At 35.0% G+C, this 25,844-nt stretch overlaps 1 protein-coding gene across 1 annotated transcript; it reads right to left on the bottom strand.

Annotated features, from left to right (window-relative positions):
* Positions 1–413: 413 nt before the first annotated feature.
* LOC120072365 lies at positions 414–2,792 on the bottom strand. The gene is made up of 2 exons (XM_039024843.1): positions 1,781–2,792; positions 414–877 (listed from the first exon to the last, which is right to left on the bottom strand). The coding sequence occupies exons 1-2, from the start codon at positions 2,444–2,446 to the stop codon at positions 446–448; spliced, it is 1,098 nt and encodes a 365-aa protein (XP_038880771.1). The 5' UTR covers positions 2,447–2,792; the 3' UTR covers positions 414–445.
* Positions 2,793–25,844: the final 23,052 nt, after the last annotated feature.

Genomic DNA, 25,844 nt, shown 5'->3' with positions numbered 1-25,844 from the left:
ACATAGAGAGAGAGAGAAAGAGAGACATCAATAGTGAAAAATTTAAACTATATTTATAGATATGAACATTGAATTTTATCAAAAACCTCAAATGAAATTTCATTAGCCTCAACATCAAATGAGCCAACACATTAATTACCACTATTCCATTATTTAAATTCATATAGTAAAGCTTCTATTAAAAAAATCATATAGTAAAGCTTGAAACAATTAAAAAATTGTTGGGAAAAAATAATTAAGGTTGCGAATATCCTTATTTATTTATTTGAAGATTATGTTGTTTTTTTCTAAAAAAAGAAAAAAGGAAAAAGAGATCATTAATAAGGCAGCTTAATTTTAGAAAGAATAAAAAAAAAAAATGAAACTAATAAAGTAACTTTTCTAGCAACATATTTGAATTTTGCATTTTGAAGTAATCCAAAAAAATAAAAGAAAAATTTTGTATTCATAATTGGAGAGTATCAAGTAGAATTTCATCAACCAAACATCCCAAAATCTCCCCTTCAAATTGTAACCCTAATTCAATTTTCTCCTCAACACCAAACACCTCCCATTTTCCTTCCCTCTCCATTTCTCTCATATAAGTTTCCTTCCCCTTGTGAGACAAAAACCAATCTTGCCCATCTTCCTCTTCTTTGCCTTTCTTTCTCCTAATTTTGTCATCGTTTCTCACTCGTTCATCGTCATCTCGAACGTATGCGAGTTCTCGTCGAATAAATTCTAAAAGCAGCCTATCCATACCATAACTTTGTGTCAATCTACCATTTTTTGGTAATGAAATTGCTTCCTCGACGTCTTCTAATACCCATTTTGTACTTTTGTCCAGTACATTTTGTTCTTTATTATCGTCTCGTCTTGATAATGCATTTATATTTACCTGTAAATTCGATTTTAAGTTGTTAATTTTTATCTCACAAAATATTGGTCCTAAATCATACACATTTTGAGGATTGGAAATGAAATATGATTTTGAGATCGGAGGCATTTGAATTTTTTTTTTTTAAAAATTAAGACTATAAACATCACATCCACACGGTGTTTTCTATGTTTTCAAAATCATGAGCAAAACTTGAAAAAGTTAAAAAAAAATATATATATTTTAATTTTTTTTTTTTTGGAAATTGGCTTATAACTTTAACGTCTACGTGAGAAATATGAATGCAATAAATGAAAAATCGTAAAAAAATAAATACAATTTTAAAAACCAAATAATTACCAGATGAGACTTGTAAATTACATATCTAATTATTTAATAAAAATGGTACATAAAAATAACAAACATTTTACATTACATTTATCTTAGTTCATAAAATAAATACTAAAGGGCAATTGAAGCTTTAAAAATGAGTTTAATATTCATTTTAAGTTTTTTTTGTCTTTTTAAAGGTAAAAAAAAAAAAAAAAAATCTAAAGATAAAAATCGAGAAAATAAGTCAAATATAAAATATTCTTTTGACCATTTTTGACAAGTTGATCAGTTATATTAATATACATATATACTAAGTTTAATTAAAAATATATGTATATATATGAAAGTAATATAATTTTTTATTATTATTATTTAAAAAACCCCCAATTTGTAAATATCTAATCTCAGTGCCATTTTGTACTTCATGGACGAATCTAGTTTTGTTATAAGAGATCCGATTTGATCCAACGGTTCACAATCACTCTTATAAATCTCAACCATGTAAAACGGATCCTAGGGTGGCAAATAGTGATGCAAAATTAGACAACGACAAATCCCACCAAAGGTGCGAAGTACTGAATTATTGCTCACCTTTTTGTCGTTTTCTGCGAAAGCCACTGTCGTTTCCATCGAATCCTCACCGACACATGGGAAATGCATTTTTCCTACTGCGCCGTCGCCACCGTCCTCGGACCAATCTCTCCACGACGGCGACGGCAAATCCTCCGCCATGAAATCGCTCTCGCACCAGCTCGAACTATAACTGCCAGTTGTCGTCGTCGTCGTCGTAGTCGTAGCGGCGGCCGTGTAACGATCCGGCGAATCGGCGAAATCAAGCGATGGAGCCGCCGCTGTCTCGTCGACCAAATCCCTAAACGATTTCCACCGAATGATGTCCTTAATCTTAACAACGAAATCGCCTCCGATTTCTCTCTCATTTCTCTCTGTTTTCCGCAACAGCCTCCGCGAAAGACTTCGAGGGAAAATCTTTGGCGATTTCATAGACGGAAACGAGATCCTCTTCACGGCGGCGACGACGGCATGGATAGCCAGAGCTTTAAACGACGCCGGTTTGAATTTAGAAGATGTGATTCCATTTGCATTGGTTTCCTGAAGAAAATCCTTGAGCATTCTGGTGGATCCTTGTCGATCCAAAGGAAAAGGGGGAAACGACAGAGTAGCCGCCATTGAAGCAGCTTGAAGAACAGAGGAATTGAGAAAAACAGAGCACAAAATCAAATAAAATAAAAATTGCATGGAAATTGAAGTGAGTGAAAAGAGTGGAAGTGATGAATGTATATAAATGGATGGAAACGGGAAAGTGAGAGGCAATTTCGAAGATGGAGTTGAAAATTTTGAAGAATTAATTAAGGATTATTGTGAAGAGTGTCAGTGGTTCAGCCATGGCTGAAGAAAGATTGAGAAGGAAAAAGACAAAAGGGGGCAGAGAGATTTTGAGTTACAGAAGAAACTAACTAGGATGCTTCCTTTTTCTTTTTCTTTTTTTTTTTTCATTTCATTTTTTTTATAAGTAATTTGTTTATTTTATTTTATTGTTTTAAGAAAAAAACAACTTGGAGAGATTTGTAACATGGAAAAAATGGAGGATTTGGGATTGTGCGAGATCTTGAGTGGGTCTAGTGAAGTGTGTGGTGTATAATAGAAAAAACATAAGTTGATTAGTTATGTAGTTTTGCACATACAAAATCACACATATCATATGGTTTTTTTGTTGTCTCCTATTATTATTATTATTATAGCTAGTGGGCCTAGTTGAATTGATTCTATGTAGGTTGGAAATAAAGATATAAGACAATTCGATCATAGTTTAGTGGATTAAATCCTTGATTATCATTTTAAATGTTAATGATTTGATCTTAACTTATGCAATTGTTGATCTGAAAAAAAAAAATTCAAGATTGAAGGAAGGTTTATAACAGGTGGGTCATGGGTTTGTAGTGTATGTGTTATGGTTTGAATGCTTAATTTGGTTGAAGAGTGTTTGAAGTTCATAAAGTTTACATAATTTAGATTCTTTCTAGATTTTTGTATAGATGATCTAAAAATTTGTATTTGATGAGATTTGTCATGATTATAAAAAAAAAAAAAAAAAAAATTATCTTGACATTGCATGTGTGATCATCATATTTATTTTTAGAGTTTTTGCATAAATTTGTATTTATTCATAATTTTTGTCTATGAATTTCATTATTATCATTTTTTTTTCTTCTTTTTCCTGTTATTGCTCTGTTTTTTTATTGTCATGATTTTTTTATTTATTTTTTATTTTTTATTTTTTATAATTGAATATGTTAGTTTGTTTGTCCCCAAACTCGCTGTTTGTAATCTTTAAACATATTCTATTTGCAATAAAGTTGTTATTGAGATTTATTCAATAATGTTGTTATTGAACATATAAAGTGCACTTGTAATAGCCTAATACAATAAACTGACAAACACCTAGCTATAACATGAATACTTTAACTTTATATAGAGATATAAAAGAGGATCAAGTTTGAGTATATAGCTAAAACAGTCTATAAGTATAAGGATTAAGGTTGGGTACCTTATCCTAGAGACATTATGGATGCTGCCCGCTTTGTATTTGATATAGACGAAGTAATCCCGAAATCGTTAATGTGGAGACATGCAAAAGATGTTTGTATGAGACTGGACCATGAAATAGACACTTTTCTTTATAACACCGTTTACTGTTAAAACTGACATTTCAACTTGATGACCTAAGGTAACTCGATCTCAATCTCGAGCTAACAATGAACTCTTGTTTATTCGGGATTATCTTTTAATCTGCAATGGTGAGAGTGGCTCAACATCGTTGCTCAATAAGTCTCCCATTTTAGGGATAAGACCGGGTAGATAGTTCAGGACATAGTCCTGCAAGATGGATTTCACTCTACCCGCTTTTAGGGATATTAGATAGGTTGTTTCTTTAAGTACTAACTCCCAGTTTTGAACAAGAGGTTCCGTTCTCTCTATGACTGGGAGGGACTCGATTTTTTGGTAGGACTATAAACCAATTGTTCATTAGTGGATCAGTGGAGACTTAAGGAGCAAGATGTATTACAAGGGTAAAACGATAATTTTGACCAAGTTGTGAATACAAATAACCTGTGAAGGATTGACTTACTGATCATGGTTAAATCAGATGGATAGAAATATATTTAGAGAATACAACTACTGAGTTTTAGTAGAGTGACCCAGTAGTTAATGAATGTTGGTTAATTCGGTTAAAAGGGTTTAACTAATTAATCTCGAATCATTGGAGCTCATGATCGGTAGGTCCAGTAGATCCCCCTATTAGCTCATAAACGAACTAATCCTTAGAATAGTGTGATGAGAAAATTTGAAACGTTCAAACTTGAATTACGGAAATTATTAATTATATGTTATATAATTAAATGTTTAATTATTGAATTAAACGAACTTGGAGAGTCGAAAAATATTTAAATACGATTTGAATATTTTACATGAATAGGGATTCATGTTTTAGGAATTCGTAGTTTAATAATTTTATATTTGATATTAAATTATTTTAATTAATTAAAATTGTTTAAAATTAATTATTATAATTAATCTTATTTAAATATAGCCATTGAATTAATATTTTATAAAATTATTTTTTAAATTTGATTTCAAATTACAAAAAAAATTCAATTTAATTGAAAATGGAACCCAGTTCCTTCCCTTCACAAATCCACCACCAATTCCACTTTGTGCCTAAAGTCTTGGTGTGAATTTCTCATTAAATTAAAGTGCATATTGTTACTATACAAAAGAATGAATTTGTTGAGAAAATGAAATTCATGCAAAATTGATTTGATGAAGAAATGTTCTTCATCTCTCAAGAACTCAAAAAGTAGAAAATCTCTCCAAAATTTCTTTAATTCAATCTCATTTTGGATTCCACCATCCAATCCAATCTAAGGATCTAGAGGATAGTAGGGAAGATCAAGTGGTGGTCTATAAACTATTGGAGGGAAAACAAGCTAAGGAATTGCTGAATTGAATAGGTTCTACAAAGTTAATTTATGAAACCCTATTTTTGTATTTTGTACATGCATGCTTGTTTGCTAAATTAATGTAATTAGAGTGCTTAAAGATCCTGATTGCTTCCACTTATTGAATGTCAACTCTATCAACTAGTATCAGAGCATGATTTAAGCATTCAATTTACATTAATTTAAGCATGGTGGGTGTTTTCATAAGTTGTATGAAATGAAAGTTGATATGGATATTTTTTAGTTTTAGCATTAAATTTCTCTTCAATTCTGTTGCAAAAGTTATAATTGACTCTTTGTTTAAGGGCCTTAATGTGTGATTAAGAGTCTGTAAATTTGTTAGAGTCAATAGAGTTGCAATTAGGTTGTAATTAAAGAAGATTGGAAGCAAGCTTAGCAGCAGAATTGGAAAATTGAAGCTTTTGCCTCGCAGCGTCACAATGCTAATCTTCAACAGCCTAGAACATATACAAGCGCGAGCAGCAGCGGTCTAACGCTTTAGTTCGTTCGGTTCAGGTCGATGAGGTCTGGTTCAACCCTGTCTTAGATTCAGACATTTTGATGCCTTGTAGGTCCGTTTCGGATGGTTTGGGGTTGGTTCAGGTTGAGTCGGGCGGTCTAGTGGAGGTTCAAAGCTGATTTTGAATTATTTTTGTAATAATTAGCTTGTTTGCTTATTTAGAATGCCAAAACTTGTCCATATCAGTGTATGCTTAATTATTTATGCAAGATGTATGTTATAATTAAATTAAATATTATATGTGCATAATGTATGCCATGTAGATTTAAAATCCCACCATAGGAAAACATGTATCATGCATTGAAAGTATGTTATAATTTGTTATAATATATAGTATGTACGATTTAGGGTTCCATGTGTTTAATATAATTTGTTATATTAAATTATGAAATGCTTTGTATTTGTTATGGATGGAAAAGTATGTCTATAGTTTTATAAAGTGTTATAAAATGAATTAGACATTTAAAATCTATAACAAATATAAGATGCATGTTCACCTAGGGTTAAAATAAAAAATTGTTTTAATTAGTTACTTATCTTGTAAAACTATGGTTACAAACTCACATGGCCTAAATTCTGTCTAAGGCTGGAGGTACTTAAGTTGACGGTTTACGGAGCACTTGCTACCTGGGGATTTAAGCCAGTTCTTGAATGTTGTTAGCCCGATTTTATGAGCATGTGTGAACGATGTGAGGTAATACATTGGTTTATCACTCAGACATCATAGGTTAAATCCAAATATAAATGTTATACTTGGATAATCACCTAGACTTAGATTGTTTTTAGCCGGAATACACATGAGTAAACATTTACCCAAAACAAATAGAACACTTTAGTGGGAGATTAATAATATATATGATATATTATTTTTAGCTCTCACGTCCCTAAGAGTTCATACCGTGAGATTTGTGCTCGGCTTTAAGTCACCCTGAGAGTGACGTCCATTTGAAAAGTGTTTGCATGGGTCGATAGCAAGGTAAATAAGGGAAATTGTCATAGTAAGTGGGAGAAGAAAGTGTGTCAACACATCCTACGGTCTCCTCCATTAGGTTGGACCGTGAGATTCCTATGTTGCGTATGCTGTCGTTTTTAGACGGTGTTAGCTCGTCGTCTTTTCAGCGACTATTCCCTCGGAGGGTTGTAACATGGGATTTGGAACAACTTAAACTCCAGAAATGGATAGAATTTCTTAGCTCGATTCCCAACTTTGACTTTCTAATTCGGTAGCATTGTTGTGGCCAGCCTCTGAGGTCTGAAAATGGAAGGTTACACTTACAAGAATTACTAAGTTTTAGTAAGTTCTTGACTGAAAAGGGTAACTAAATGACTATATGAATAAAGAGTTATTTTGGAATTAATATTTAGTCAAAGAATGTCTTGCTTCAGTGAAAGAATATTTGACTACCCTTTGGTAGCATCTATTCTGACTCACTAAAGTATCGTTACAAATAAATAATAAAATTTGGGTACATTATTAATTTTGTTAATTTTTTTATTGGAGTTAAAAAAAATCAATTTTATTAATTAGAATTTGTTTATATTTTCAGCATGTCGAGTTCTTCTAAAACACTCGCTTCTGATAAGTTTAACGATTTTAAATATTCAACATGGAAATAAAATATAAATGCAATACGAGCAAATGATGATTTAAAGTTTGTTTTAATTGAGGAATGTCCTCTAACTCCCAGCTAATTAGCAAACTAAAATGTTTGAGATGTTTATGACAGATGGATTAAGGTAAATCAAAAGGTCCGATATATTGGCAAGCATATCTGATATACTAGCTAAAAAATATGAGAGCATGGTTTCTGCCAAAGAAATCATGGATTCGATGCAAACATTATTTGGACAATCTGTCAAGCACAATACTTTCGATAATATTTATAACTTTAACATACAAGAAAGAGTCTCGGTTAACGAACAAGTTCTAAATAAGTTGAAAGTATTAAACAGGAATGTCATAGATGAGGAAACTAAGAAAGCACAACAAAGTAAATATGATTTATTGCTTATTGAAACATATTTAGTGGAAAATGATAAATTAACCTGGATATTGAATTCAGGTGCCGCTAATCATATTTGCGCTTTCGCTCAAGAAATTAGTTCTTGGAGGTAGCTTGCAGAAGGCAAAACAACCTTTAAGAAAGGGACCAAAGAGGTTGTCTCAGCTAAAGCAGTGGGAGATATGAAGTTATTTATTGAAGATAGATTCATTTTACTTGAAAATTTTTATTATGTTCCTGCTATGAGGAGGTATTTAATATCTATCTCATGTTTTCTAGAACAGAAATATAAAGTTTCTTTTGAAGTTAATGAAGTGTTCATTATTTCAAAGGGTATAAAATATATTCTACAAAATTAGAAAATAACTTATATATGTTAAAACCAACTGAGATAAAAGTTGTTTTGAATATAGAGATGTTTAAAACAGCTTAAAACTCAAACCAAGAGGCGAAAAGTTTCTCCTATTGCTTGTCTTTGACACTTAAAACTTGGACACATTAATCTCAATAGGATTGAGAGATTGGTTAAGAGTGAACTCCTAATCAGTTAGAAGACAATTCTTTACCACCATGTGAGTCTTGTCTTGAGGGTAAGATGACCAAAAAATCTTTTACAGGAAAAGATTTTAAAGCTAAAGAACCCTTAGAGCTCGTGCATTTAGATCTCTGTAGTCTGATGAATGTTGAAGCACGAGGAGGGTATGAATATTTCATTTGTTTTATTGATGATTGTACTAGATATGGCTATATTTATCTAATGCATCATAAGTCCGAAATCCTTGAAAAGTTCAAGGAGTATAAGGTAGAGGTTGAGATCTAGTTAGGTAAAAAGATTAAAACACTTCGATCAGATCGAGGTGGAGAGTATATAGACTTGGAATTCTAAGATTATCTGATAGAATACGAAATTAGTCTCAACTCACAGTACTTGGTACACCTCAGCAGAATGGTGTAGCGGAAAGAAGAAATAGAACCTTGTTAGACATGGCTCGTTCGATGATGAGTTATGCTCAGTCGCCTAATTCATTTTGGGGACATGCAGTTGAAAGAACTGTGTGGTCCGCAGCAGAATCGGGTCAGTCCCAATTTTGAGTTTTTCATATAATTAAAATTACAAAACATACAAAACATGCATTATAAAAATTTTACAGTATGATGAATAAGGAAGGAAGAAGGGAAAAAATTAACTTACCTTTGAAGAACCAATTCTTCACAAGATCCTTCCTCGATCCGATCACGAACACTTCAATCTCCAAAAATCCGTAGCAACCCAATTGGCCACCACCATAAGTGAACCTTCTATATTCTCTGTAGAGGATTGAGAATTAGCAGGAGGTGTAGGCTATGCTATCTTTTTGGGAAGAAGGGAAGGAATTTTGAGAGGAGGGGAATTTTTTCTCAGAAGGAAAATCATATCTAGAGCCACTCACTGTCTTCCTTCTCGTGAAGGTGATGAAAATGTGGAAAAAAAAGCTTCCTCCTTATTTTTTAGCCACACGATTGGTGGATAATTAGGTTAAAGAGTTTAATGGAGTGACCCGGTAGTTAACGAATGGTGGTTAATTAGGTTAAAGAGTTCAGACAGTTAATATCAGATCGTTGGACCCTATGATTTGTAGGTCTATAATTCTCCTGGTGGTCTCGTAGTTTGTAAACACTCTGTAAACATATTGTTATTAATAAAATAAGTGTTATTTTATAAGTATTTTCTTAATCCAATAAACTAAGATCGAAAGTTATTTTATGTAACTTAAGCATGTATGTGGAGACATACAAGTGGATCATGCCTTAAGTAATAACCTAAATGGTCTGTAGTATAAGGATAAGGGATGGATACCTTATCCTGATGACATTACGGATACGACCCACTTTGTAGATATTACAAGTGTTGTAAAGTGCTACAAATGACCTGATCCTGATCATTCATGGGGAGACATGCGAGCGGGGGTATCCAATACAAAGAGTTTGTATAAGACCGGACCACGGAATGATTAGTCTCTTTATATAACACCATTGATAATTGAGACTTACATTTCACTAGGATGACCATAGGTGACATGACCTTAATCCAGAGTGAGTTGGGAAATTTTGTTCATAAGGGCGGTCTTTTGATTTGTATAGGTGAGAGTGGCCAGATTGCCAACTCAACAAGCCTATTATTCTGGGGATTCGTCTGATTGGGGAGTTCAAAACTCAGCTACACAATACGGAATTCACTCATTCCCTGAAATAGAAGTAAGTAGATAAATTGTTCCCTTAAGGGATGATTCTGGGTCTTGAACATAGTGGTCACACCTTCTCTTAAGAAGAGAGGACTCAGTCATAGTAGGACCATGACTTATTGTTCATCAAAGGAATCAGTGGTATTTAAGGAGTTAGATGTAAATATATGGGCAAAAAGGTAAATTGATGCAACTGTACTTACGAGCGATTTATGAAAGGTCATCGCACTGTTGACTGATTATATCCGATGGATACAGAATTATATATGTAGTGCGAAGAGTGCAACTGTCAGTCTTTAGTGGAGTGATCAACAGTTAACGGATAGTGGATCTCGTGATTAAAGAGTTTAGTCAGTTATTAACGTACCATTAGTCAAATTAACAAGAGGAAATTTAATTATATGTGATATAATTGATATGATGCATTTGATACATTATCATTGGAGGAGTTAATATAAATATGATTTATATTAAATACCATAACATAGAAAAAAAACTATGGTTTATATGTTTCATATGATGAAATATTAAAACTATAGGTTATAAATATAATATAGTAAGTTGGTTATCATATTTATTTATAATATATTAATTATATGACAATTGTCCCTTTTCTTTAAAAATTGAATTGAGTTGGAGGTTTTTAAAACTGTTATGGTAACTGTGAGATAAAAGAAAAATGGTTTTCCAAAAATCAGATTGATTGATAATTCATTCGGATTGATCTCATAGAAAAGACTATCGAGTAAAATAGTTTTATTAAACGATAGCATAGAGAGACTACACAATCGAGTTCCGAGTTTACTATATGATAGTTACTCATTTACTCGTTGCTGCTATATGATTGAGCAGCAAGTCTATACGATAGGCTTCTTCTTCTAAACGATCGAGTATCTAGTCTATACGATGGACTTCATCCATCTCCCACTTACTTGATTGTCTACTCGATCGTCTACCTCCTACTTTTCTCTATCCAAAGTTACACAGAGCTCACAACTTTTGGATTCTCACACCGAGAATACCAAGTTAACTCTATGTGGTGGTTTTTTGGTTCCGTTCGAGGTTTGAGGATCGAGTTGTACTCGATTGTGATCGAGGTTCATCCAGTCGTTCATTGAGATCGAGTTTTGATCGTTGCGTTCAAATTCGTGCTGTTGAATAAGTTGCTGAACGATCGAGGGATACTTAAAGAAAGGTTCTTCAAAGGTTTGCGTACTCCATCCCTTGTCTATTCATTTAAAGAAGCATGTTGTAATTTATAGTATATGCATAATCGTTTCCGTTTGGACTGTAATTGTTTATGTTCTTACTCTGGAACGATCCGCTTTCGCTCACTTGATCTCTATGATGAGATTTCCTTCAATTAGGTCCCCCTACTAGCTCACAAACGGAATAAGCCTTAGAATAGCGTGATGAGTTAATTTGAAATGTTCAAATTCGAATTAAGGGAATTAGTAATTATATGTGATATAATTACACGTTTAATTATGGAATTAAACGAAATTGGAGAATTGATTAATATTTAAATATGATTTAAGTATTAATTTCATGAATAAGGATTCATGATAGTGGAATTGGTGTTTAATTAATTTAATATTTAATATTAAATTAATAAAATTGTTAAATTAATTATTAGTTTTATTAGAAATTTTAATTAATTGAGAATAATAACTCCACTATAAACGCAATGAGGAAATCCATGTTGATAAAAGTTAAGTTGTGAAAGGCACTTGCTCATAGTTGGATGTCTGCATGACACACGTGGGGGCAAGCCAAAACGAAGGCAAGTCGCCAGGATCAGCGCATTAGTGTAACTCCTCTATCCGGCGAAAGCCAAATCAAAAGAGACAAGAGTTGAAGTTGAATATGGAACGCAACCGAAGTTGAATGTCTGCATGACACACGTGGGAGTAAGCCAAAACGAAGGGCGTAACCAGGTTCAACGCCACATTCGAATAAGCCATCGAAAAATTTTGAAGTATTTTTGAATGAATGAATTCTCAAAAGCTAAACATAAAGTTGCGGTGAATGAATAAAATTTTTTTAGCAAAGGCTTACCGGATTTAACTTAGACAAGATCTTTTTGAAGAAGCAGCCTAAGTGGAAGAGAGCATTGCGATGATGGTGAAAGGTATGTGTAAATTATATTCTGAGAAGCTGGTCATCGTAAAGGAAAGCATGAAGGTGAGTTAGAATTTCTTGAGTATAACGCATGCTTGAGGACAAACATGATTTTAAGTTTCAGGGTGTGATCCATGTCATCTTAGGCCTTTTACTTAGAATTATGAAGGTTGTTAGGCAGAATATGCGTTGATCATAATAGGAATTCACAAGAATATGAGCTTGCGTCGATCAGCATGTCGAATTTCAGCAAACCCGATATTTTGCGTTAATTATGCGTTCAATGTTCTATTTTTGTAGCCAATGCAGGAACTAAATGCAAACGTGGAAACCGGACCATCACATAGACGACCGCATGCGGAGAAACACTCCATCGCAAGGCAAACGCATCGATCAACGCATGAATGTTGTGGTAATCAGCTGTATGCGTCCATCGCATGGGAGTTGCGCTCGTCAAGTGATTGCGGTCATCATGTAGAGTTGCGGTGTTAAGTGAATGTGGCCATTGAATGATTGCGGCTACGCGAAAACGCATTCTAATGGGATCAACGCAAGGTAGGTGGAATGAAAGCATCAATGCATCTACCTCGAGAAAATCTAAAGCTGTTGTTGACATTTCACCTACCACGCCGTTAGTGGCAGAGGTTCAGAAAAGGACTAACGCGCCGAACGTTAGACTCAGAGCAGTCCAATTATTGCTGTCGGCAACCCAAACTCTATAAATAGAAGCCGATGAGCTGAAATTCATTTTATCCAAGGTTTTCGCCTAAGGTTCGCCTATGGCGGATCCTTGCGATCCAGACAAACGCGTGAGAAGACGGTTGAGAGTTCTTCACCTCCTTCATCCATTCCGAGTGACGATCGAAGCCTTCGATCGGAGTTAGATCTCGAGAGAGTCAGCTTCTCCGCCCATCCATGGCACCACCGGTAGCCTTGACGCATATCTGCTGGAAGCAAATCTTTGCTTCTAGCTAGTCATTTCTTTTCCTTTCTTTTCTCATATTGTATTGTATAACATTTTGGAATTAACAAATCAATACAATCTATTTTCAATGCATTTCTCTATTTCTTCGACTCCATCTCCATCTTCTTGCTTAGCATCTTTACTTTCATTGCAACACTTAATGGGATTGCTTGGGTATTGCATACTTAGTCATGTGGATTAGGGATATGAAACATGTAGCAAACTACCGAGAGGTATGTGTTACGCGAGTATGTGAGTAATCTTATTTGCTTAGTATGAAGCTATTGCAATGCCTGTCTATAGGCTAACACATTGCTTGTCTATAAGTGAAGTTAGCAACAATCAACTGCCCGAGAGGGTAAGTGGTTGGTCGCATTAAGTAATGTATGCGTTGTTCACTAGGGATAGTAACAACCTTGCTTCAACCAAGTTCATGTGGTTACCTTGTCCTATGAGCACATCATTCATCATTTAGGCATACTCGAGAGAGCAGATTGGAACATATAGGCAAGAATGGGGACTTAGAGATAAGCTCTATTTGTCAGCACTGCATCGCATGCACCCTAGGAATAGGAATGATGATATGTGGTCACCTTGTTTGTGTATCATCGCATAGACAAGAAGTAGAGGCTTATGTGTAGGCCTTATAGACACCTCTGCACATACATCGCATGCGTTCTAGCATTAGAAGCCGTAACATTCGCATCGAGAGGTGGTTTCCTATTGTATGAGTGTAATGATCACATTAGTTTGCGTTGACTATAGTTCCCTTGCGGTCACTCTTAAGTTTTGCAATGAAAACATCTCCGCTTTTATCCATTTTCCCATACATTTATTTCATGTTAAGGTTTGTCGCATCTCTACCTCTCATGCATATTCTCATTGCGTTGTCTGTTAGATAGGAGTAGGAGTAAGATTAATGTAGCAATATTCTCTCCATTCTTTTATTCAAACTGCCGCATGTATATCACCACAAATATATAGTTACAAAGTCCCTGTGTTCGACCTTAGATTACCCGAGAAACTTGCGTCCATGTTATACTTATTAACGCATATTCATTCCAACGCATGATCATCGATGCATGACTATCAACGCATATCTTAGGAACACGCATCGCATACCGCGTCCAAGGGAAGTTGGTTGTCGAGTAAAATTGACTTCCCATTTCCCGTCATCAAGTTTTTGGCACCGTTGTCGGGGACTTGGCAACTAAATGTTCGTTAAGTCTTGTGTCTCTGCGAGCAAACTTTTTATCTTGGGAGTATTGCAGCTTGTACGACTAGGTTGCAAACAATATTGAACTGTAGGCGATGCGCTGAAAGCCAATGTTGACCCCAAAATAGAAGGGCAATCAGTCGCAAAAGAACTGAAGGCAGTTCTAAGCTCATGGTGGCCAACATGCGCCCAACAATTGCCAGAAGTTCCAATGGTCAGGGCAACTTGACCCAAGTAGTTGAGAACCATCTCCTGCGCGGAAGACTCCTTGCGGTGACAACATTCTTATTTTTCCAGGGACGTCTTCTCCTTTATCTTTACTTTGCTTTCTTAGTATAGGGTATTTTTATTTTATTTTCATTGTTATTTTGGATATATGGTTTCTTCCTTGGTTGTGGTACGATTGCTCTTGTAGGTGCAACAATAAGTCTCCTCAGATCGTAGTTCAACGGAAGAATTCCATTCACACTTCAACGCATGGCTTCAATCGCGTGGATTCTAATGCATGAGCGCATGCGTTGTTCCGCCTAAGGTCTTTTCTTGTTATCTTGTATGCTTTATCCTTTTGAAGTTCTTTTTCTGATTGCATTGTTTTGCGATGTTTCTATGATGCTACGTATTCTTCTAACTAATCAACGCAAGGTATTCTTTACTTTTATTAGCTTCTTCAAATTTTGAAAGTCTGAAGTTCTATTTTGTGCAAACCTTTATTCAAACCTTTATTATCGCATTCTTGAAATTTTGTTCTTAGCTTTGTGGTGAGAACGCTGCCAACCTCTAAGTTTGGGGGTGGCAACGGTCTCGGAGAATTGCGTTCATTACATTACGATCATTAATAAAAAAAAATGTTGAAGTAAGATTTTGAGAATAATAACTCCACTATCAACGCAATGAGGAAACCCATGTTGGTAAGAGTTAAGTTGTGAAAGACACTTGCTCGTAGTTGGATGTCCGCATGACACACGTGGGGGCAAGCCAAAACGAAGGCAAGTCACCAGGATCAGCGCATTAGTGCAACTCCTCTGTCCGGCGCAAACCAAATCAAAAGAGACAAAAGTTGAAGTTGAATATGGAACGCAACCGAAGTTGGATGCTCGCATGACACACGTGGGAGTAAGCCAAAACGAAGGGCGTAACCAGGTTCAACGCCGCATTCGAATAAGCCATCGCAAAATTTTGAAGTATTTTTGAATGAATGCATTCTCAAAAGCTAAACATAAAGTTGCGGTGAATGAATAAAATTTTTTGAGCAAAGACTTGCCAGATTTAACTTAAATAAGATCTTTTTGAAGAAGCAGCCTAAGTGGAGGAGAGCATTGCGATGATGGTCAAAGGTGTGTGTAAATTATATTATGAGAAGCCAGTCATCGCAAAGGAAAGCATGAAAGTAAGTTAGAATTTCTTAAGTATAACGTATGCTTGAGGACAAGCATGATTTTAAGTTTCGGGGTGTGATGACATGCAGAAATGCATGTCATCTTAGGCCTTTTACTTAGAATTATGAAGGTTGTTAGGCAGAATATGCGTCGATCATGATAGGAATTCACGATAATATAAGCTTGCATCGATTAACATGTTGAATCTCAGCTAACCCGTTATTTTGCATTAATTATGCATTCAATGTTCTATTTTTGTAGCCAATGCAGGAAATGAATGCAAACGCGGAAACCGGACCATTGCATTGACGACCGCATGCGGATAAACAATTCATCGAAAGGCAAACGCATCAATCAACGCACGGATGTTGCAGTAATAAGTCGTATGCGTCCATCGCATGGGAGTTGCACTCGTCAAGTGATTGCGGTCATCATATAGAGTTGCGGTGTTAAGCGAATGCGGCCATTGAATGATTGCGGCTACGCGACAACGCATTCTAATGGAATTCACTCCTACCTGCTTTTAGGGATAGTAGAAATGTTGTTCCCTTAAGTGTTTATTCTTGGTCTTGAACAAGGGGCCCCACCCTCTTATTGGCCCGAGGGGGACTCGGTTTGATGATCAAACCATAAACCAATTGTTCATTAGAGGATCGATGGGACTTAAAGAACAAGAGGTAATCTTGGGGGTAAAACAGCCTTTTGACCCAGCCGTTATTATGAACAACCTGTGAATGGTTAACTTACTAATTATGGCTATATCGAGTGGACATAATATATCTACAGTGAAGGGAGTGCAACTACTAGGCTTCAATGGAGTGACCCGGTAGTCAACGGATGGGGATAATTTGGTGTAAAGAGTTTAGTCAATTAATCTCAGATCGTTGGAGCCCATGATCTGTAGGTCCATTAGGTCTCCCTACTAGCTCACAGACGAATTAGCCTTAGAATAGCATGATAAGTTGATTTGATACGTTCAAATTTGAATTAAGGGAATTAATAATTATATGTGATATAATTACATATTTAGTTTTGGAATTAAACGTAATTGGAAAATCGATTAATATATAAATATAATTTAAATATTAATTTCATGAATAGGGATTCATGGTGATGCATTTGGTGACAAATTAATTTAAAATTTTATATTAAATTAATAGAATCAATTATATTGTTTAATTAATTATTAATTATTAATTTTATTAGAAAATTAATTATTGAATTAATTTTTGTAAAATTAATAAAATTTCAATTTTAATTAAAGAATTAAAGTTGAAAATTGATTTTGATTTTGAATTGAAATTCAAAATTCAAAACGGAAAAAATTAAAAAATTGGAAAAACCCACAAAGTGAGATTTTTCCACTCAACTTCAAAGTACCTTAACCACCATAATCCATTAATTCCACCAAGTAGGTGGTTTCTTCATGGGATGAAGACTTCAAAGCATGGGTTGATGGTTTAAAATACAAAAATGGATTCAGCTAAAAAGGACATGCAATTTGCTAAATTGCTAAGTTTTTGAAAATTGAAGAAGTTGTTCTTCAACAAGCTGAAAAACCAGAAAACCTCTCCTCCAATTTCCTTAAGTTCAAGCTTGTTTTGAGTCCCACAACTCAATATAAGGCTCCTAGAGAATAGTAGGGAAACTCTAGTGGTGGTCCACGACTTCAATTGGAGAAGATTACAGCTCAAATTCGTGTTTGAAGAGGATCTTCAAAGGGATGTGATGAAACCTTCTTGATACCCCATGAACATGCTTATTTTGATGTTAAAATTGAGGAATTAGAATGCTTAATGATCATGTTTTCTTCCGCTGCATGTTTTTGTAAACCAATACTTAATGATTCTGTTTTCTTTCGCTGCATACTTGCTAAAACCAACAAGTTCTGTTCCCAACTCTCCAATTAGAGAATCCCCAAAATGGTAGGCATATTGAATCGGCGATCTAGCCACTCTCACCCATGCAAGTCAAAGGACCGCCTTCATAGGCAGAAGTTCACAACTCACTCAGGATTCCGGTCATGTCACCTATGGTCATGCTGGTGGAACATAAGTCTATACTATTAACGATATTATATAATGAGACTAGTCATTTTGTGGTCCGGTCTTATACAAACTCTTTGTATAGGATACCCCGCTCATATTTCTCATATGAATCATTAGGATCATATCATTTGTAGAACTTTACAACACTTGTAACATCTACAAAGCGGGTCGTATCCGTAGTGTCACCAGGATAAGGTACTCAACCTTATCCATCTATTACAGACTATTTAGGTTATCATTTAAACATAATCTACCTGTATGTCTCTACATACATGTTTAAATTACATAATACAATCTAGGATCTTTGTTTATTGGATTGAGTGTATGATCATAAAATAAAAATTATTTCAATAATAAAAATCTGTTTATATAGAGATTACAAGAGAGATTTAGGACACCAATCCCCATAATAGTAGAGACCATTGTTTACATTTTGAACATGGTTCCCTAAAAAAATGTTTCTGAAACACCATATGAGTTAAGAAGAGAACATAAAGGTAGTTTACATCACTTCTGTTGGGGTTGATGTCCTAAATCTCGTAGGGTCCTATAGTTTGTAAACACTTGTATGAACAAACACTTTGTGATTTATAATATATGATATTTTATTCACTTCAGTCTATGAAATATTTGATATTTTAGCTACATTAACCACAAACTAATAACTAATATCCATGGTTATCGTTGTAACTTAAGCATATATGTGGAGGCATACAAGTGGATCGTGTTTTAAGTGATAACCTAAATGGTCTGTAGTATATGGATAAGAAGGGATACCTTATCCTGGTGACACTACGAGTATGGCCTGCTTTGTAGGTGTTACAAATGATCTGATCCTGATCATTCGTGTATTAGACATGTGAGCAGGGATATTCTATACAGAAGAGTTTGTATAAGACCAGACTATGAAATGTTTAGTCTCATTATATAACGTCGTTCATAACTGAGACTTTCATTTCACTAGGATGCCCATAAGTAACATGACCTTAATCCTTAGTGAGTTGTGAACTTCTGCCTATGAGGGCGGTCTTTTGATTTGCATGGGTGAAAGTGGCCAGATCGCCAACTCAACAAGCCTATCATTTTGGAAATTCTTCTGATCGGGGAGTTGGGAACTCAGCTACACAAGATGGAATTTACTCCTTCCCCGAAGCAAGGATAAGTAGATAAATTTCTCTCTTAAGGGCTGATTTCAGGGTTGAACAATGTGATGTCACACCATCTCTTGGCCCGAAAGGGGTTTAGTCAGAGTGGGACTATGATTTATTGTTCATTAAGGATTTGAGGTAACTACAGGAGCAAAACGATAATTTGGCCTAACTATACTTACGAGCGATTTGTGAAGGGTCATCGTACTGTTGATGGTTATATCCAATGGACATAGAAATATATCTATAGTGTGAAGAGTGCAGCTGTCAGTCTTTGGTAGAGTGTCTAACAGTTAAAGGATGGTGGATAATGTGATTAAAGATTTTAGTTAGTTATTCACGTACTGTTGGAGCTTCCAGCTACAGGTCCAAACGGTCCCCTTGGTAGCTCAATGGATTCAAGTTGAGAATCATTTTTTGGGTTAATTTTAAATGTTCAAATTAATAAGAGGGAATTTGATACATTAATGTTTGATTGGAGGAACTGATATTTGAATATGATTCAAATATAATTTTTATGAATTAGATTCATAGTTATTAATTTTAATATAAATATGATTTATATTAAATGCCATAAAATAGAAAAAGAACTATGGTTTATATATATTGTATGCGATGCAATATTAAAACTATAGGTTATAAATTTAATATGATAAGTTGGTTATCATACTTATTTATATTTGTTAATTATTTGATAATTAAATTTATTTTTCTCAATAACTAACCTTAGTGGGTGGTTACATGGTTTTATGGCAATTGTGGGATAAAATGAAATTTGACTTCAAAATCTCACACGACTTAGATAATGAACTATCGAGTGACTATACGATAGCATCGAGTTTACTAGACAATAGCTTGAGAGACTACACGATCGAGTATCCAGTCTTTGCGATAGACTTTCATCTTCTACACGATAGTTCTACGTTTACTCGATTGTCACCTCCTCACTCTAAATCTTCCCTCAAACCAAAATTAGCCAGAGCCCACAACTTCTAGATTCTCACACCGAGAATACCAAGGAATCTTGTGGTTGTGTCTAGATCTTCGGGGATCGAGTTGATATTCATTGCTGTTCGAGGGAGTTCGAGTTGCTCGTTGTGTTCATGACTGATCGGGGGATATACTTGAAAAAAGTGTTCTTTAAAGATATTGTCTCCCTAACCTTTGTATTATTTCAAGAAGCATGCTGTAATTTATGATTTAATACATAATCTGTTTAGTATGACTTTGAAAGTTAGTCACTGAAGGTGGTTGTCGGAGCACGAAATTGGTTGTCAAAGTTTGTCGTGTGAAGGTTGTCGGAGCCTAGAGTTGATCATCGAAACTTGTCATTAGAGGTGGTTATCGAATCCCGGAGTTGTCATTGGAGGTGGTTGTTGAAGCCTAGAGTTGGTCGTCGAAGTTGTCAGCATAGGTGGTTGTTGAAGTATGAAGTTAGTTTTCTGAGTGTGACAGCGATAGTCATCGATAATGGTCGATGGGTGGAGTCATCGAAAACATTGGAAGAAGGGAAAGTTAAGGTGGATTGGTAAAATATACAAACATAAATCCACCAACATTTAAAGTTGGTAAGTCAAACATTGAGTTGGTATATTATACCAACTCAACTTAACTCATGTCAGTGAGCCAAACACCCCCAAAATATTTATTAGCACTAGATAATAATATGTTTCAAGTTTCTCTTTTATTAGGGAAAATTATATTTTCTGGCAATTTGAGTTTAGGGATTTGTAAGCGTGTTTTTCCCATTTGCAGATGTAGCAACTTTTCATCTTCACAGATTCCTTATCAGCTTTCTCTCTCACCCTCATGTTCCATTTTCTTCTCTCTCACTCTCACGTTCCATCTCTGAGTCGTCGGCCGATTGCCAACTACCTCGTTCACCGATTTCCATTTTCATTCTGATAGGCTCCCTTTGCAAGCTTCGGTAAAGAGAGGTTGAACCAGACGATTGTGGGAGAAGGCAACGATGGTGAGGAGGTGGTGAAATTGATCGACGGTGACGCAAAGTTATTAGAGGAAAAATGCCGTCATATGCGTGTGCTCTCCTCCCCCCCCCCCTCTCCCCTTCTCCTCTCTGTGCGGTAGCCCCTCCCTTTTCAATATAAAGTAGCCCTAATTACAAAATTGCCACAAGTCTTTATTTACGTAAATGTCCTTAAATTTAAAATAATTAAAATAACTAATCATTTTCAATCATGTATCAATAGTATACCAAGTATATCAAGTGTCTTTCAATAGTTTATCAAATGTGTATCAACAGTGTATCATGTGTATACTAGTAGTTCCGGTGTATCAAGGATATCAAGTGTATATCAGTAGTGTATCAAGTGTATATTAGGTATATCAGGTGCGTCCGATCTTTTTTGACATTTTCGAAGTCTGGGTTATTAGCCCAATTTTTAAAATTTATTTTGCCAAATATGCAAGAAACCCTTTTATTAAAGATAATTTTTTTTTAAAAAAAAAACCCTTAAACGTGTATATAGTTTAAAACAAAGAATTTCAAATTTACAAGTGAATTAAAGTTTTCTTCTCAAAATAGTCATACAACCAATAATATATTTGTTTTAATAAATAAAAAAATATATCGACATGAGGAAAAAATCCTATATTTTTTTGCAGAAAACTATAGAGAGAGAGTATTTGATTTCCCAATGTGGTGTGATCTCTCTCAAAATTATTAGCATCCAAAATTATAACATACTTTATGAATTCATTTCAATTATGCCACATGGAAACTACTGTCCTGAAAGCAAATTTAGGACAAATCGTTCTTACCGATGTGCACTCGTAGGATATGGAGGGATGGAATCAAAGCGAGAGAAATTCATTTGCTCAAAATCGGGAGGAAGAAGAAAAGTTGAGATTGAAAGTTTGACCTCGAGCCCACCTGCCCGACCAGACGAATGACAGCAGTGGCACGGGTGGGGAAAGGCTTTTTACCCCCACTCTTTTAACTTTTGCAAGTCCCTATAAGTTGTCTTATATATATACCTTCTAAATAGTCCTTAATTCTCCAATGTGGGACAAGTGAAAAAAACAACCCTCATGTACTTTGTGGGCCTTGGGCCTAAGGTATATGTAGGTTATTCTCAACAATCCCACACGAATGACCTACAAATACCGAAAAATGATGAAAAAAAAGGGGGAAGTGATTTTGAGCAATGGAATGATAGTAAACTTAAGCATCAATATCTTGTGATTTGAATTGATGCATAGTGAAGTAGGACAACTGTGTTCACAAGGGTGAGTTGCTATTGAACTTTTGTGAATTCTGGTTGAGACTGTTGGGATAGGTGTCCTAATTCTCCCGAAGTCTCGTAGTTTGTAAACATTGTACACATTGTTATGAATAAAATAAGAGTTATTTTATTTTGCATTTACTCATATCCAATAAACAAAGATCCATAGTTATTATATGTAAACTTAAGCATGTATATAAGAAAAGCAGATCATGCCTTAAGTGATAACCTAAAAAATTTGTAGTATAAGGATATAGGAGGGATACAAGTGTTGTAAACTACTACAGATGGTTTGATCCTGACCATTCATGTGGAGACATGCGAGTGAGAGTGTCCTATACAAAGAGTTTGTATAAGACCGGACCATGAGATGACTAGTCTCTTTATATAACGCTGTTGATACTTAAGACTTACATCTCACCTAAACGACCATAGGTGACATGATCTTAATCCAAAGTGTTTTAGAAACTCTTACCTTTGAGGTCGGTCCTTTGATTAATATGGGTGAGAGTGACCAGATTGCCAACTCAACAAGCCTATCTTTTTAATTCGATTATATATGATACATCAAATGAAGGATTAATGTAAACATGATTTACATTAAGTATCATAAAATAGAAAAAGAACTATGGTTTATATATTTCGGAAAGTTACTCACGGTAAAGCTATCAAGTGAAATTGTTTCACTAAACGATAGTAATAGAGTGACTAAACGATCGTGGACGTTAACTGTACAATAGTTCATTCAATTGGTCATAGCTAAACGATTGTGTAGCATTGTCTATATGATAGGTTGCCATTTACTACACGATCGGGCATATCGTCTATACCATAGACGCTTCCTTTCTCCCACTTGCTCAATCGACTACACGATCGTTGTCTTCCTATCTCTTCCTCTAACCAAGTCTATACAGAGCACACAACTCCTGGATTCTTACACTGAGAATACCAAGGTAACCATTGTGGTGGTGTTTTCACTCATCTCGATTGATTTCGAGGTTCTGGAGGCCGTTCGTTGGGTTCGTGATCGTTGTGATCGTGCTTTGCATCGGTCGTTGCGTTTGAGGGCTTTTTTGTTATTCTTGAATGCTTGTAGATTGATCGAGAGAGTTTAAAGAATGGTTCTTCAAAGGTACGCATACTTTATCCCTTGACACTCTTAGTAAGCATGCTGTAATTTCTTGTTGTGCATGACCTATTTGTTTCTGTTCTTGTACTGTAATTGTTGATGTTCAATTTTGAATGGAATTTAGAACGGTCCTTTCGCTGCTCATGAAAATTCTCATGCTTGATTTCCTTCAGAGACCCCCATAACATGTTTCAATCCTTTTATGTCACACCCCCTTCTAGATTACCCTATTAATTTAGAAGAGAATGTGACAACAATAGTTACCAACCCTTTCATGGCACTTATTGTCTAACCATTAACCTAAACCTCTTAGAGAACCTTGAAATATAACAACAGTTTAAGAAACTTAATCTTAGATAACTCAGATAGGGTTAAGCATACAACATAATTACATTGTTAACAAATACAGAGTTCAGTGGGTCCCGATAGTTAGCCCTTGTCCCTATCATGTTCAACACATATGTACAAGCATTTACAAGTAGACACCTAAACTTTTCTGAAAACTGGAGTTTTTGAGTGGCAGAGCAGCAATGCAGTTAACATTTGGGGAATTGACCACTACCTGAGGAAGAAAACATTTAAAACAAGTGAGCTACTAGCCTAGTGAGTGACTAATAAACCATAAACATCATGCTTTAAAACTAGAAAACTGCCAAGCGAATTTATATTTAAAACTTTCAAGCATAGCATAGCTTAAAACATAACTTAACATAATCCTTAGTTGAGAGAGAACCCTTTTGTTCAATCCCTAAACACAAACCTTAGTTGATGTGGAGTATTCTCAACACAACCAACGTCAATTCTACCTACATGCATGTGGTATAACTAAGTACTGTCATACGTTAGGTACTACTACCCAGATATCTTCTCTTTGTCCTTTGGTATTAGATTCTAATAATCATCACAATACTCATACTTTGAAAACATAGTATCATAAATCATATGCTTGAACATTTTTACAATTAAGTATCAACTTCCAACGCATGCTTCTTATAAAATAAGTATAGAAATACTTAGGTTATGCTTTATAAATTTCTTTAAACTAGTATGCGTTAATGGCTTCATGAAATATAGTTTGCTTGGAAATCATCTTAAACATTCTTTTAACATAAGCAAGCATAAGCCTAAACATTTAAGTAAAGCATGTGTAACTAAAACATTTGGAAGACATTAACTTGTCACTCACAACTTTGGCGTTCCTCCTAGGGTTGATAAACCCTTCCTATTGCGTTAACCCTGTGGAAATGAATAACATGTTTAGCTAGTGCCTTTAATCTTCTTATGAGACTAACTCACCTAAATAAGCTTAACATTTAACATAAAGCGTCCCTTTCAAGCTCCAACGCATACCTCCTTATGCGTTCAACACTTAGAATTTTCTTGAGTTTTTATGTTCTAGCTGTGCGACCAACAAGCACACACCAAACGCCTATCACATGCTTTATGCGCCCAACCAGTCGCACATCAACACATAGCCAGCCTTTCTTATGGCCACTACTTCAGCGCATGCCTGCATAGCTCAAAGCAAACCCTCACGCACAGGCCCAGCATATGCCTTTCTATAGTTGTTCTTCCCCTCGTGCATGCCTGCTGAAGGAAATCTAAACATAGAGATCCATGTGACTGGAAGCGAATCGTTCCAAATCCCATTGAGAAAGAACACAAACAATTACAGTCCAACGGAACAGATTATGCATATACTATAAATTATAGCATGCTTCTTATAAATGAATAAACAAGGGATAGTGTATGCAAACCTTTGAAGAACCTTTCTTCAAGTATCCCTCGATCGTTCAGCAACTTGTTCAACAGCACGAACTCAAATGCAATGATCAGAACTCGATCTCAACGAACGTCTGGATGAACCTCAATCACAATCGAGTCCAACTCGATCATCGAACCTCAAACAAAACTAGAACACCACCATTAGAGTTACCTTGGTATTCTCGATGTGAGAATCCAGGAGTTATGGGCTCTGTGTGACTCTTAGAGGAATCAAGGAGGTAGACGATCGATTAAGTGGGAGATGGATGAAGTTTATCGTATAGACTAGATACATGATCGTTTAGTAAGAAGCAACCTATCGTATATAGACTTGTTACTCGCTCGTGTAGTACCAAGTAACTACTGTATAGTAAACTCGATACTTGATCGTTTAGGTTGTGAGACACTATCATTTAGTAAAACGCTTTCACACGATATTCTTTTCTTTTGTGAAATGATACAATGAATCAACCACTGGTTTTGGAAAAACATTTTCCTTTTATCTCATAATTACTATAACCGTGTATAACCCCCCACTCAAGTTGGTTATTTAAAGAAAAAGGATAATTATCATATAATTAATATATTATAAATAAATACGATAACCAACTTATCATATTATATTTATAACCTATTGTTTTAATATTCATCATATGAAACATATAAACCATAGTTCTTTTTCTATGTTATGGTATTTAATATAAATCATATTTATATTAATTCCTCCAATGATAATGTATCAAATACATCATATCAATTATATCACATATAATTTAATTAATTTAATTATATCACATATAATTAAATTTCCTCTTGTTAATTTGAACACTTCAAACTAACCCAAAATCTGATTCTCAACTTGAACCCATTGAACTACCAA

Source organism: Benincasa hispida, chromosome 1 (genome assembly GCF_009727055.1).
Source record: "Benincasa hispida cultivar B227 chromosome 1, ASM972705v1, whole genome shotgun sequence".
Lineage (NCBI taxonomy): Eukaryota > Viridiplantae > Streptophyta > Magnoliopsida > Cucurbitales > Cucurbitaceae > Benincasa > Benincasa hispida.
Note: the sequence above shows the minus strand (reverse complement) of the source record. Positions and strands in the feature narration are given on the sequence as shown.

Coding starts and splice junctions, on each gene's coding strand:
- LOC120072365 (XM_039024843.1), bottom strand. CDS start 2,446: ATGCAATTTTTATTTTATTTGATTTTGTGCTCTGTTTTTCTCAATTCC. Junction 878..1,780: donor TCGCAGAAAACGACAAAAAG/GTGAGCAATAAT, acceptor TCGAATTTACAG/GTAAATATAAATGCATTATC.